The following is a 13,736-nucleotide window of genomic DNA, read 5'->3' as shown; positions in this document are numbered from 1 at the left end:
AAAGCCTGACAAGGGACTCAGGGTAAAGCTGCTTGGAAAATAAATTCTCCCCTCCCTGCCCATGGGAAATTTCAATAGATGAACATAATTTGTTAGGGAAGAGTCAATGTGGTTTTTGTAAAGGGAAATCATGCCTCCCCAATCTATTAGAATTCCTTTGAGCGGGGCAACAAGCATGTGGAAATAGTGTACTTAGATTTTCAGAAAGCCTTTGACAAGGTCCCTCATCAAAGGCTCTTAAGAAAAGTAAGATGTCATGGGATAAGAGAGAAGGTCCTCTCATGGATTGGTAACTAGTTAAAAGATACGAAACAAAGGGTAGGAATAAATGGTCAGTTTTCAAAATGAAGAGAGGTAAATAGTGGTGTCCCCCAGGGGTTTGTACTAGGAACAGTCCTATTCAACGTATTCATAAATGATCTGGAAAAATGGGTAAAGAGTGAGGTGGCAAAATCTGCAGATGATACAAAACTACTCAAGATAGTTAAGTCCAAAGCAGATTGAGAAAAGCTACAAAAGGATTTTACAAAACTGGTTGACTGGGCAACAAAATAACAGGTGAAATTTAATGTTGATAAATGCAAAGTAATGCACATTGGAAAACATAATCCCAACTATACATATTGTGACAAAGTTCATCCTCTACCTTGGTGGGTCCTGCGCTCATTGGCAGATTTTCTCACCTCAGTGATCTTCCCCTCTGGTGGAACCCACAGTCTGGGTCAACTCCTCCTGTGTCTGATCAGGAGTTGGGAGGTTTGGGGGGAACCCGGGCCCACCCTCTATTCCGGGTTCCAGCCCAGGGCCCTGTGGATCGCAGCTGTCTAGAGTGCCTCCTGTAACAGCTGCATGACAGCTACAACTCCCTGGGCTACTTCCCCATGGCCTCCTCTAAACACCTTCTTTATCCTCACCACAGGACCTTCCTCCTGGTGTCTGATGACGCTTGTACTCCTCAGTCCCAGCACAGCACCTTGCACCTCTTGCTCCCAGCTCCTCACACACCCACCTCACTGACTAACTGGGAGGCTTTTAACTAGTTCCAGCCAGCCCTTGATTGGCTTCAGGTGTCCCAATCAATGTAGCTATCTCCACTGCCTTCTAGAAAGATCTTAATTGGCCCCAGGTGTCTTGATTAACCTGGAGCAACTGCCATTTGGTTACTATGATACCAGGGATTTGTTTAGCCTGGGGCTAACATACCTGTTCCTCATTACTTTACTGTAGCCATCTGGCCTTGCCCCATCACAATATAAAATAATTGGTCTGACCAATTATGGCTGTTCTTATGTTCAATAACATTTTAAAAAATCATTTGTCAAAATTTTCAATGGAAATTTACTTTTTCTGAAAAATCTGGAAACTGAATTTTTGGCTCGAAACATTTTTAGTTTTTACAAAAAGTGGAAATTTCTGGCAGAAAACAGGATTTCCATGAAAACAGTTGGTTCATCAAACCCCCAATTTCCCCCTGAAATACATTTTTGATGGAAAATTTGTGATCAGCCCTATTATGGGTACTAGTGTGATGAACCAACAATAAAAGCTGTTGATAAAGAGCGGACAAGGGAATACATGGAACATGGGAAGATATGCTTATCCTCTGGTTTTGTTGATACGTATCCTAAAGGTATTAAGGGAATTTAACTGATGAACTTACTGCACCATTGACTTAATTTCTGAAAAATGCTAGACAACTGGAGAAGTGCCAAAAACCCCAAACATTCTCCCCCGCCCCCGAATGAGAGACTGATTTTCAGAAAAAAGTCAGAAAGTCATTCTAGTAAAGCAGTCATCAAGGGGTTAATTGGGTTACTCAGAGTACTGAGAGTTGGAACCATGATCCATCCCTACCTTGCTTCCTGTTTAGTTACAGCCTGTGTTTTTTCTCACTCTCTATATATACTAGAATAAAGCAACATGTTCCCAACCTGCAGCACCGTAAGTAAAGCATGTTTCTTGTGCACTGAGCAATCCCTTTACAATAGTCCTCCTGGCAATTACTGTCCCTTGTCCAATTTTCTATAATTTCTACAATAATGGAATATTAAGTCATTAATAATGGAATATTAAGTCATTAACCATTTAGAGGATAACTCATCCACAATCAGTAATCCTGATATTTATTTTTCTTAATGGCTCAAACCATCTCGCTGTGCACCATGGGTGCCTATTGCTGTTACCCTCATCCTCTCTTCCCCATGCACCTCCTTGTTTGTCACAGCCAATTGTTAGTTAGTTAGTAGTACCCATTTTGCCTCTGGCGTTTAGGGCAGCGATGAAGCTCCTCCATTCTGCTCTGTTTCTGGCAAGTCTTTCAATGGTTCCACAGCTGTGCCCCAGGTTTTTCAGCTCAGCTTCCACAGCTCTTCACCATGCTGTTTTGGGGCAGCCTCATTTTTGCTTGCCTTCAGGTGTCCATCTTAGTGCTATTCTGGTGATGGAATCAGTTTCCATCGGAAGCACATGGATAATCCATCTCCAAGGCCTCTTGGTAATGATGACGCTTTTATCTTCTTGGATGCACTGTATGAATAGGTCTTGGTTTGAGATTGTTCTGGACCAAAAGATATGGAGGATTTTTCTGAGGAAGGCTGTATGGAATGAAGAGAGTTTGGACATGTCATGCTTTTTCATTCCCCAGCCTTCTGCACTATAAAATAGTGTTGAAAGTATGCAGCTCTGATAAATCTTAAATTTGGTTTTGGTGTTGTATTTTGATGATTTCCAGACTGTATTTAAGCTCCTAAAGGTGTTCCTGGCTTTATTGATTCTGTTCCAGATATCCTGGCTTGTTCCACCATCCTGGCTGATGGTGCTGCCCAGGTATGTGAAAGTTTCTACATTGGTGAGAACATGATCCTATATACGTACTGGTGATGGTGAGGCAATATTAAGGGTCATGATATCTGTCTTATTGTGGTTGATTTTCAGTCCGATTTGCTGGCTGAATGTGTTGAGTTGGGTTGTTTTTTCTTGTATATGGTGTTGGGAATGTGATAGGAAAACAAGATCATATGCGAAGTTCAGGTCTTCAAGAGATGAGAAGGGTGTCCATCTGATGCCTCTTGGTATGTCTTCTGTTGTACATCGCATTACCCTGTTGATGGTGATGTTGAAGAGGACTGTAGACATAACACACCCCTGATGTACTCCTGTTTTGATTTCAAAGCTGAGCTAACTGTGATCAACTCTGCATGTTGGAATATAACCTTTTGATGACGATTATACAGGGATTCCATATGACCACAGAATGCGCCATAGGCTGGTCCTGTGAATGCTGTCAAAAACCTCCTCAAAGTCTACGAAGAGTTGCCATTGCCATTCTGAGCATTGTTCTATTATCTTTCGTAGAGTGAAGATCTGGTCTATGCATTCACGCCCTTTCCAAAAAAGTCTTCCTCTTTTCTGAGAACGTTATCAACTGCCTTTGATATATGCTGGACTATGAATTTACACAAAACCTTACTTGGCACAGATAAAAGGGTGATACCACGGCAGTTATTACAATCACTGAGAGCTCCTTTCTTTGGTATATTCACTATAACCCCGTTGCTCCACTCATCTGGCACTTTTTCCCTTTCCCAGACTGATGTGAATAGAGGGGACAGGATAGATGCTGTTAACTCAGGATTTAACTTGAGCAATTCTGCATTCAAGTTGTCCTTGCCAGGAGCTTTCCTATTTTTTAAGGATTTGATGGCTTGGATGATCTCTTCCTTTCTTCGGGTGTCTGTGCTGATATCAAGATCTTCTTTTGCCTTCCAGATGTTTGCTTTCTCTTTAGGTAGCTCCCTGTTCAACAATTCTTTGAAGTGTTCTGTCCAATGCATTTCTTGTTCTTTTTCTGTTGTCAGTAGGTGGCCTTGTTTGAGTGTGTTTGTTGGTGTCTGCCGTTTGCCACTGATAATCTGCATCATTTTGTAGACTTCCTTGTTCACCACGGGCAGTGCATCCTCTGCTTGTTTTGCCAGATTATCAATATAATGTCATTTGTCCGCTCTCACAAGGCGTTTGACCTCCTGGTGTGCCTGGCTATACTGCTCATAGTATCTGTCCTTTAGCTTCTGGGATTATGTGTCTAAAACTTTTTTCTTCAGGGCTCGTCTGGTTTCTATGGTGTTCCAGGTGCTGGGTGTCATCCACTCCTTTCTTGTCTTCTGCCTGTAGCCTAAACAAGCTTCACTGCTCTGTTTATAGATTGTTGTTACTTTGTCCTACTTCTTGTTGATCTCTTCATCTGCATTCCTCTCCTCTTCATCAAGGTCTGCAAATGCCTGAAATCTGTTCTTTAACTGCAGAACGAAGGCTTTCTGTATTTCAGGGGGAGAGATAGCTTAGTGGTTTGAGCACTGGCCTGCTAAACCCAGGGTTGTGATTTCAGTAATTGAGGGGGCCACTTAGGGATCTGGGGCAAAATCAGTACTTGGTCATGCTAGTGAAGGCAGGGGGCTGGACTCAATGACCTTTCAAGGTCCCTTCCCGTTCTAGGAGATAGGTATATCTCCATATATTTACTTTAGCTTGTCAACATCATACCATCTATGTCCTTTGTTTGGTGGACCCACACTTTTCAGTTTTAGCTTGATGGAGGCTGTCACAAGATGGTTTGGTTGCTGCCAACATCTGCTCCCCTTCTTACTTTTATATCCATCAGTGAATATCACCATTGGCCCTTGATCATCATATGGTCAATCTGGTTCTTATCTCTGCCATTTGGAGAATACCACTGTGACTCCCTGGCACGCCAATATTAACCTCTATCATGTAATTAGGATGTGTTTTGTACAAAGTACACCTTGTGAGGTATCATTCTAAAAGTCTTGATCTGTTCGACATTAATATCTTGTTGGATTGTATGTGCTACCGTCGTATGTGAAGTTATGAAATTACTGAAACATGTTGTGAGGTGGAAAACACCCACAAGCAGCCTTTCAGGTGCAACAGTAAAAAGGCCAAACAATATTAATGGCTTATTGATGAAATGCACACAAGCACAAGGATTACTCCAGGAACTGTGTACAATAGAAACCTCTCAGAGATACCAGTGCATGGGAATCATAACTGGTTTGAGGGAGGGAAAGCTGTTGTATATCTTCTTCCACATTGAGGGAAGAGGCGAATTTCATGAGCTTATGCTGTATAGTTCTCTGTGCAGTGCAAGATGGTGTAATTTTGGGTTTACACTCCATGGGGGGTGTGTGCACTTGAATGACTGGGCAGTTCCTTAGCTGAGTCTTCTCATGCAGCGCTGATCTCAGCATCTGTGTGTAAAGCTGCTGCTGGGTGTGTCCCTACCTGTATGTGTGCTGATTAAGTGCAGTCTGAAGCCTGAGGGAGGGCTTGGCTGGCTTGCCTCAGCAATACAGTGTAAAGGGAGCCCAGGCTGGGGGGTCAGGCAAACTCAGTGGTATCCCAGTCCCAATGGCACCCCGGGGGGGAACCCGTCACAACCATGTCAGCTTTTGAATTTCACAATGTTGAAATAGGGTTCCACCAATGACTAGGTCATTCATATTGCATAGATCAACAAGCCTCTGTCCGTTTTAATTCCTGGTGCCACACCCATGTCTTCCCATTGCTTTGTCGTTGTTTGTGTTGTCCTTACCGATCTTGGCATTCAGGTCTCCCATGACGATGGGTCATGGCATGGTTCTCTCTCTAACTCCGCCTGTAGTGTAAGGTAGAATTTGTCCTTTGCTTCTTCATCACTTTCATTTGTTGGAGCATAGCACTGAATCAGGGTGTTGTTATGTTTTCCTTTCAGTCTGGCTCTCATAAGTTTGCTGCTGATGGACTTCAGCTCAAGCAGGGACCGCTCCACTCCCTTCTTCAAAAGGATGGTGTAATAGTCCAGTGTTGGGGCCGTGCCCTCTCAGGGGCCGTCGGGAACCAGGCCGCCTCACTACACGGCCCAAATCAGTCTCTGGGTTCGGAAGGTCTCGGGGTTCGGCCCCTCAGGCAGGGGCTGAACAGAAGGCACACGGTCACTGCAATGAGCCCCCAGGCCTCAGTCAGGGCGGGGCAGCAAACACTAGTTCTAGGCTCAGATCCTTCCTGCAGGCTGAGCACCAATAAAGTCAATAAGCCCCCGGCCCTCAGTCAGGGCGGGGCAGCAAACCAGTTCTAAGCTCCGGTCCTTGTAGCCGGAGCTGAGCAATCACAGAGTCAGTAAGCCCAAGTCCTAGCTCAGGGCGGGGCACCAAACTTAGTACGAGGTTTAGGGCTCCGGTCCTTGCCTCGGGAGCTGAGCAGTAGTAACAGTTTCAGAGCTCAGGTCCTTGCCTCAGGAGCTGAGTGGTAATACTAGTCTCAGAGTTCAGGTCCTTGCCTCAGGAGCTGAGCAGTAGCAACTGTCTCAGAGCTCAGGTCCTTGCCTCAGGAGCTGAGCGGTAATAATAGTCTCAGAGTTCAGGTCCTTGCCTCAGGAGCTGAGCAGTAGCAACAGTCTCAGAGCTCAGGCCCTTGTTGCAGGGGCTGAACCACAGCAATAGTCCAGGAAGCCCAGGCCCTTAGTCAGGGCGGGGCAATAAACAATAGTTCAAGGCTCAGGTCCTTGTAGCAGGAGCTGAGCTTCCGCAACAGTTCAGGAAGCCCAGGCCCTTAGTCAGGGCGGGGCAACAAACAATAGTTCAAGGCTCAGGTCCTTGTAGCAGGAGCTGAGCTGTAGCAACAGTTCAGGAAGCCCAGGTAAGTGCAGGCTTCTCTGCCTGAACGCTGGTAGGAGGGGGAGTCTGCCACCCGTGAGTGGGGTGGCAGGGGGGGACACAGGCCCACCCACTCCACTGTGTCCCAGCCCGGGGCCCTAGCAGCGGCGTGGATCCGCTGCAGTCAGTGGGGATCCTGGCCGCAACACACTGACTTGGGCGCGTCAGTGCCCTCAGCCGGACAGGGGTCGGCTATCCCCGGGCTACACTCCATCTCCCCCTCCATGGGTACCTGCTCATCGCTGGGCTCGGCAGCGGGGTCCCACACCATGGGCTCCTCGGCGTGCTGAGGGCGCTCTAGGTCGGGCGGCTCCTCCGGACTCGGGTCAGGGGGACACTCGGGCAGCTCCTCGGGGTACCGGGCTCGGGGCAGGCTCGGCCAGTCCACCTCGGGGTACCTGGCTCGAGGGAGGCTCGGTCCGTCCACGTCAGGATACCTGGCTCGAGGGAGGCTCGGTCCGTCCACGTCAGGATACCTGGCTCGAGGGAGGCTCGGTCCGTCCACGTCAGGGTACCTGGCTCGGGGCAGGCTCGGTCCAGGAGGAGCCCGGTCAGGAGCGTCTGTCCTCTCCGGCCGCCGGGCTCCAACTGAGCACTGGGGCCTGGCTTTTATACTTCCTGTCCCGCCCCTTGACTTCCGCGGGGCCGGAACAGGTGGCGGTGGCTCCGCCCACTGAGGTGGCTGTTCCGGTTCCTCCCTCTCAGGGGCCGTCGGGAGCCAGGCCGCCTCACTACAGATGGCAACATCCCCATGGTGTTGTCCATCATCCCGTCCAGAATACAGCAAAGTTTCTCCCAAGGCCGTTATTAGTCTTCCTGATCCTGTCCATCTGCTCTCGCTGACACCCAGGATGTGTAAGCTGTCATGTCTCAGCTTTGCTGTGTCCTGAGCTAGCTTCCCTGTTTCGTACATTGTCCGTACATTCCAAAATCCAAGTTTGTTTTTTGTCTTGGAGGTGAGCACTTCAGTCTTCACCACTGCAGTCATACAGATCGTTGACTCTTGAAGGCCATCACACAAAGTAATGGTCGATTTCTTCACGGCTGTTTCCATAACATATTTTGTTTTTTGTTGTTAGCACCCTGTGTTAGGCACCCAATCATTGCATCATGTTAAATTAGACTGTCAACTTCTCATAGCAGGTGATCTTTCTCAATATGCATTTCACTAATACCCGGCACAATTGGAACCCAATCCTGATTGAGGCTTCTAGGTGCTTTTCTAATACTAATAATGAAGAAGCAGCTTGAGTTGATAAGGAATGGGCTTGTAAGGAATGCATCATACGAACTGGACGATCCTTCTTCATAGAACTTCAGTTATCAAGGATGAAGGAAGAGCTGCAGCTATAATGCATTTGGATTTTAAAGCTTTGCATATCATGCCTCACAAAATCTTTGCTGTGTGTAGCCCTCTAAATTTGCAGTCTCAAACAGATTAAAAGTCAGTAAAAGCAAGGAAATCCAAGGCTAGCATTGTCACAGTGGATCCATGAAACTCAACTGGACCTGCCCTAAAACTGATTTGGTTTTGTGACTAAAAAGCCTGATCACTATGCCCTGATTCAGCAAAGTACTTAAGCATGTGCCTAACTTTAAGCATGTGAAGAGACCTATTTAAGCGTCTGATCAGTTCCATTGACTTCAGTACATTGCTGGAATGGGATCCATATCAAAATACAAAGTGCATATTGCTTGAAATCACTTTAATGCAACTTTTGTACAGATAAGGTTTTGTGGGGAAGTGTCTAGTCTCCATTAACATCCTTCCTTTGCTCAAAGCAACAGGCAAAAGAAGTCACACCCTAATCTATGGTACTTCTAAGGCCCCACTCATCCTAGGTTCTGAATGCCTCAGGATCTTGAATGTATTTATTCTCAGAACACTCCCGTGAGAAAGGGAAGTGCTATTGTCCCCATTATGTAGATGGGGAACTGAGGCACAGGGAGACAAAATGACTTGCCTAAGGGCACCCAGGAAGTCTGTGGCAGAGTAAGGACTTGAATTGCATTCTCAGCTAGTTCCCTAACCAACGGGACCATCCTTAATCTTCCAAATGGACTACAGTTTGGGAGTTGCTATGCTCAACTGGCTGGATTCACCACTGCTTTACTCACTTTTATGCTGGTGTAATCTCATTCCGTCAGCTGAGTTGCACAAATGGAAAAACTGAGTAATACATTGGAGAATCATGTCTCATATTTATACTGTCTGACAATAGGGCAGGGAAGCTTCAAGGAAAGTTCAGCTTCTGGATATTGTGAAAGACTATAAGTGGTGCATAGACCTTTGTGGTTGGCCCTCTGCACAGAGATTAATTTCCCCCTAAACTCAGATCTGTACAAACAAATATTGCAGGCCCAATTTAGGTGTCAACAGATGAAATTTTGCCTCTGCTAAGCACAAAAAACAAAGACTGATTCCTGGAAACGAGTAGGGAAAGCTGTGGGAGACGTTATAAAAACATCTAATCCATTAAAGAAGTTGGTGTCTATGGTAGCATAAGAGTTGAACTCACCACCCCCATCGTTCTTCCCGTGCCAGGCACAAGACCTTGTGGTCCACTCTGTCAGAAGTGGATGAGCAATCCAAAAATAAAACAGCTGACTGCAAGTTGTGATCAGCATACTAGACATATGTAAATCATTGCTGACCCTGAGAAGAGCTATCTCTGCATTATGATAAGGTCTAAAACCTGACTGAAATTTCTCATAAAGGGCATTGTTTTGGAGGTGATCCTTGGATGACTGCAGCAACAAACCCATCAGCTGCTTTTCTCAATCATCTGAAAAATAGGTTTGGAATGAGGAGGGCATTGGCCAAATGAGTTTCTTGAATTCAGTCTCAAGCTTTTTCTAGCACTATCTGCTTTCAATATCATTGGACTAGTGACGATAGCATTCTGAGACACAAGTGTACAGTTATTATGCTGATAATGTGCAGGCATTTTTCTGGGTTTACTGCCCCGGCGGTTCTAATTTAATTGGGAAAGACCCTTCTTACTAATGAAATGTTAATGACACCAGAGAGCTCTGGATGCAGTGTTGCATCAGTTTCTCTCATTCATGGGTGGCGGGTATCGTAGGCATGGGAAGGCGTTGCCTTCCCAAACAGCCTGACGTCCCCCTGCCCATGCTCCACCCTCAGATCCCATCCTGCCTGCTGTTCTCTAGGGCAGGCAGGCTGGGGGCTGTGGTGCAGCCCTGGGGCCGAGCCGCCTGCCCAGTGCTGGGGCTGCTCCAGGGCTGGAGGTGCTCCAGCCGAGCTGCCTGCCAGCCCAGCTCTGGGGCTGGCAGATTGGCTGGGGGGTGGCTTCGGGGGAGTTGGGCCCAGCAGCACAGCGGGATGCTGGGGGTGCTAGCCTGGGTCAGGGGCTAGCGGCCACAGTGCGGGCTGGGCTCTGGTGGGCGTGGAAGAGGTGGGGTTTTGGGGGGAAGGGACAGGGCTAAACTCCCCAAGCCAGGGGTTCACCCACTGCCCATGCCCTCATTGGTCATAGATCCCTGTCAGAGTGATTGAAAGGCAGCTGCAGTAGGACTCCAGTGGTCTCCATCATACACACTGAGGTTATAAAGATTTTTATTTACTAATAAAGCTGGTCAAAACATTTAGAACACTGAAGTTGCTTCTGTTTTGCAGGGTTCAAAACAGACCACTTCTATGAAATTTTAAAAAACCGAAACCATAACCATTATCTAAATTTGTTCTGAAAACATCATGGGCAAATAGAGGACACAGAGAGTAAGGGGCTTCCTCTGTGATGTAGATCTACAGAAGCTTGGAAGAGCACATTGGTAGCCACTGATAGAAAGGTGTAGGATTCCTCGGCGGCCCTGCTGTTGTTGGACTCCAGAATAGCAGGTCCTCCGCCTATGTCAGTGCTCCTGCACCTCAACTGTTCCCAGTTGTCAGCTTCATGCCCAGCCCGTGCTGTGCCTCAGATGCCCAGCACACCAGCCAGAAGCCTCTAGCTAAGTGCCCCTTCCCATCAATGCCTTGCTCTGCTCCCTGGGTCTGTGGCAAAATCCCAGAGGTCTGTGTAGTATAAGATGTGCTCCTCTTCACATGGTTGGTTTCTCCCATCGCCTGCCTCAAATGGTCCCGTCTTGAATGAGGTGCTGCACGTGTGCCAGCAGCAGCAGGCAAAACTTCACACAGCAGGAGACTGGGAGTGAGCAGCATATATGCCTGCCCTGCGTCCTGAGGCACCCAGTGGTTATTATGCTGAATACGGCCATCTTCAGGTGCTGCTTCTGGGTGGGGTGTCCATCTTGCTCATCATGCTGATTGGTGCATGTCATGTGCCCCTCAGTGACATGAACTGCACCTTAGTACATTTTTTTCTCCCCTTCTAAGATACTGTAACCCCTTTGGGGTTTAGAGAGCATGGCCCCTTGAAATCTTTTTCCCAGGGGGAGGGGGAGAGTAAGAAAAAAGGAGGGAAACTCCAGGGGGCGGGTCTGGAGCTCCAGGGAGGAGAGAGGCAGCCGGCAGGCCCTGGAGAAGGAAGCAGGGAGAACCTGCCTGAGGCCTGAGGAGAACAGGCCCGATCGGGGACAGCCCAGGACAGGAGCCAGGAGGAGCCCTGTGCCGGGGGGAATCACCCGAGAAGGACAGGCCGGAGCTGGACCCAGTATCACGGCTGCCCGGAGCTGCGTGGGGCTGGGAGCACTGGGGCTTGTGACTCTGCACTGGGAATAAGGAGGGAGGCTGTAGCTAGTTAAGTGGGGAGGTGGTCGCTCTGTGTGGCTTTGCAGAGAGCGACAGAAGAGGCACCAGAGGGGTTTGCTGGGGAGAGTTCACTGGCCTTGGTTTGGATGCAGCCCTGTTTTACTGCTCCCCTTATATTTCCTCTTGTTGTATTTCTCCTCTCATCCCTCTGTAAATAAATATCTCCCTTTGCTATATCCATTGTACTTTTCCTGTGGGTGGGTGTGTTCACTCTGGGGGGTTTGGAACAGCTGCCCCTGGGGTGGAAGGGATTTTTCCTGCTGCATTCCTGTGCGCGCTGTCTCTTGGCCAGAGCTGCCTGCAGAGCAGACTCCATCTTGGCCACGAGGGCGCTAAAGTTACACTTGGTGGCCCGTACGGGGAACTCTGCAGTACACAAACAACCCCCACCCCATGTTGCGCACCCTGGGCTCTCCTTCACAGAGCAAAGAAACTCCTGAGTGACTTTCATTTCAGTAAAAAAAAATAAAAAAATGGAGAGAAGTTTATTAGAAGACCTGTGCCGAGGGGCACGAATCCCAGTAACCAAAGCTGTGCTGGTGGCAGGGTTCCCAGAAGAGATGGAACCAAATGAGATTAAGGAGAGCCTAGATGCAGCTGAAATCCTGGGGAGGGTAAAGGTCCACACCTGTATTTACAATTGCAAAGTTCAGAGCCTGGTAGCACTATGTACTCACTCCAAGGAAACAGATCTTGATAAAGTGCCCAAAGAGGTGCAAGTAGAAGGTATCCCCTGGACAATTCTGGGGGCAGAGCAGTCCCCTCCTAGTGTGCCCGTGTCACTTGAGGTGGATTCTTTAGTGCAGAAATTGTAGGCTCTGATGGTGGATGAGAAGCGGACAAGAGAAGAATTAATTTTGGCATTAGGAGGGGCTCCAACACCTACAGCATCCGGCCTGGTGGGATGGGCCAAAGAGCTGAGAAACGCTCTCAAAGATGCATTGAAGCCGGTATGTGACAGTGCTCCATACAAGCGGTTACATTCTTTCTCAGGGGTGTCACCTGTACCCTCAGGGGAGGATGATTACGAGACCTGGAGGGATTTTACGGTGCCGCTTGTCCAAGAGTGGGAATGCTCTGATGCTGAGAAGCGGAAACGTGTGCTTGAGAGTCTGAAGGGACCTGCCATGCGACTTATCCGAGCCCTGAAAGATTCCCAACCAGCTGCCACAGTGCAAGACTATTTAACCGCTCTTGAAAGTGTCTACGGTGCTACTGATAGCAGTGAAGACCTGTATTATCGTTTCCGCCATACCTATCAAGAGCCCCACGAACGATTGTCAGATTTCATCAGGAGACTAGAGGATTTGCTACAACAGGTAGTGCAGAAGGAGGGCATCCCCATCAAGCGCATTGATTCTGCTAGGTTGGACCAAATCCTTCGGGGCACCCGACAGGATGGGTTGATGTTGTGGCGACTGCAGCTGAGGGAGCGGGCCCCAAACCCACCCCCATTCCACAAGCTCATTCGAGAGATACGTGAAGAGGAGGAGCGATTGTTGCAAGTGGATGCAGTGGTGCAGCCGAAGATGGCAGCGAGTCACACCACCACAGTGCTTGGAGAGATGGAAGACGCCCCGTCAGTGGCAGCAGCACTGAGAGATTTGACCCGAGAAGTGGCCATGATGAAGGCTCAGGGACATACTGTGCCATCCTCAAGAGGGGAGAGCAGCAGGATGAGTGACAGCCGGCGAGAAGGTTTCTGTTATAACTGTGGAAGAGATGGTCACTATGCCTTGGACTGCCAAAACAAGACAGATCATGCAAGGGTATCTCAGAGATTGCAGCAAACCATTAGGAAGTTTCAGGGAAACACCAACAGGGCTTGGGGAAGGAGCAACCCAAGACCCTTGAAATTCCAAGGCTCCCCAGAAAAAAACACAAACAGGGATTACACTGTTTGTGCTCTTGTCAAGTCTGCTCTTGGCCAGAGCTGCCTGCCGAGCAGACTCCATCTTGGCCACAAGGGCACTAAAGTTACACTACTATTTATTGAGTAGCATGGGCCAATTTCCATTGGGAAGACAGGCCAGATCACCAGGCCCTTCCAGTATCCCCAGCCAGTTCCCCACGTTTCCTCTCTCTCAACACTGAGTGGAAGCCATGGGCCACTACTGATCCTTCGTTATGGGCTTGATTACTATAAAAAACCAAAAACCTACTACTGATAGTCCCTGTTCTCTTGAGTTTGGGGCTATATCTACTCAGCAAGTGCTGCTGTTGTACACCTGTTCTAGACTCTGTTAGAACAACACCCCTAATCTCTGCTGTTAGGTAGGAATTACAGTCTGTGAATT

The 13,736-nt window shown here is 48.1% G+C and overlaps 1 protein-coding gene across 1 annotated transcript; it reads left to right on the top strand.

Annotated features, from left to right (window-relative positions):
* Positions 1 to 12,260: 12,260 nt before the first annotated feature.
* On the top strand, positions 12,261 to 13,439 carry LOC123363291 (paraneoplastic antigen Ma1 homolog). The gene has a single exon (XM_045004157.1). The coding sequence runs from the start codon at positions 12,261 to 12,263 to the stop codon at positions 13,437 to 13,439; it is 1,179 nt and encodes a 392-aa protein (XP_044860092.1).
* The last annotated feature ends 297 nt before the right edge of the window (positions 13,440 to 13,736 follow it).

Source organism: Mauremys mutica, chromosome 2 (genome assembly GCF_020497125.1).
Source record: "Mauremys mutica isolate MM-2020 ecotype Southern chromosome 2, ASM2049712v1, whole genome shotgun sequence".
In the NCBI taxonomy this organism is placed as follows: domain Eukaryota; kingdom Metazoa; phylum Chordata; order Testudines; family Geoemydidae; genus Mauremys; species Mauremys mutica.
Note: the sequence above shows the minus strand (reverse complement) of the source record. Positions and strands in the feature narration are given on the sequence as shown.

Coding starts and splice junctions, on each gene's coding strand:
- LOC123363291 (XM_045004157.1), top strand. CDS start 12,261: ATGGTGGATGAGAAGCGGACAAGAGAAGAATTAATTTTGGCATTAGGA.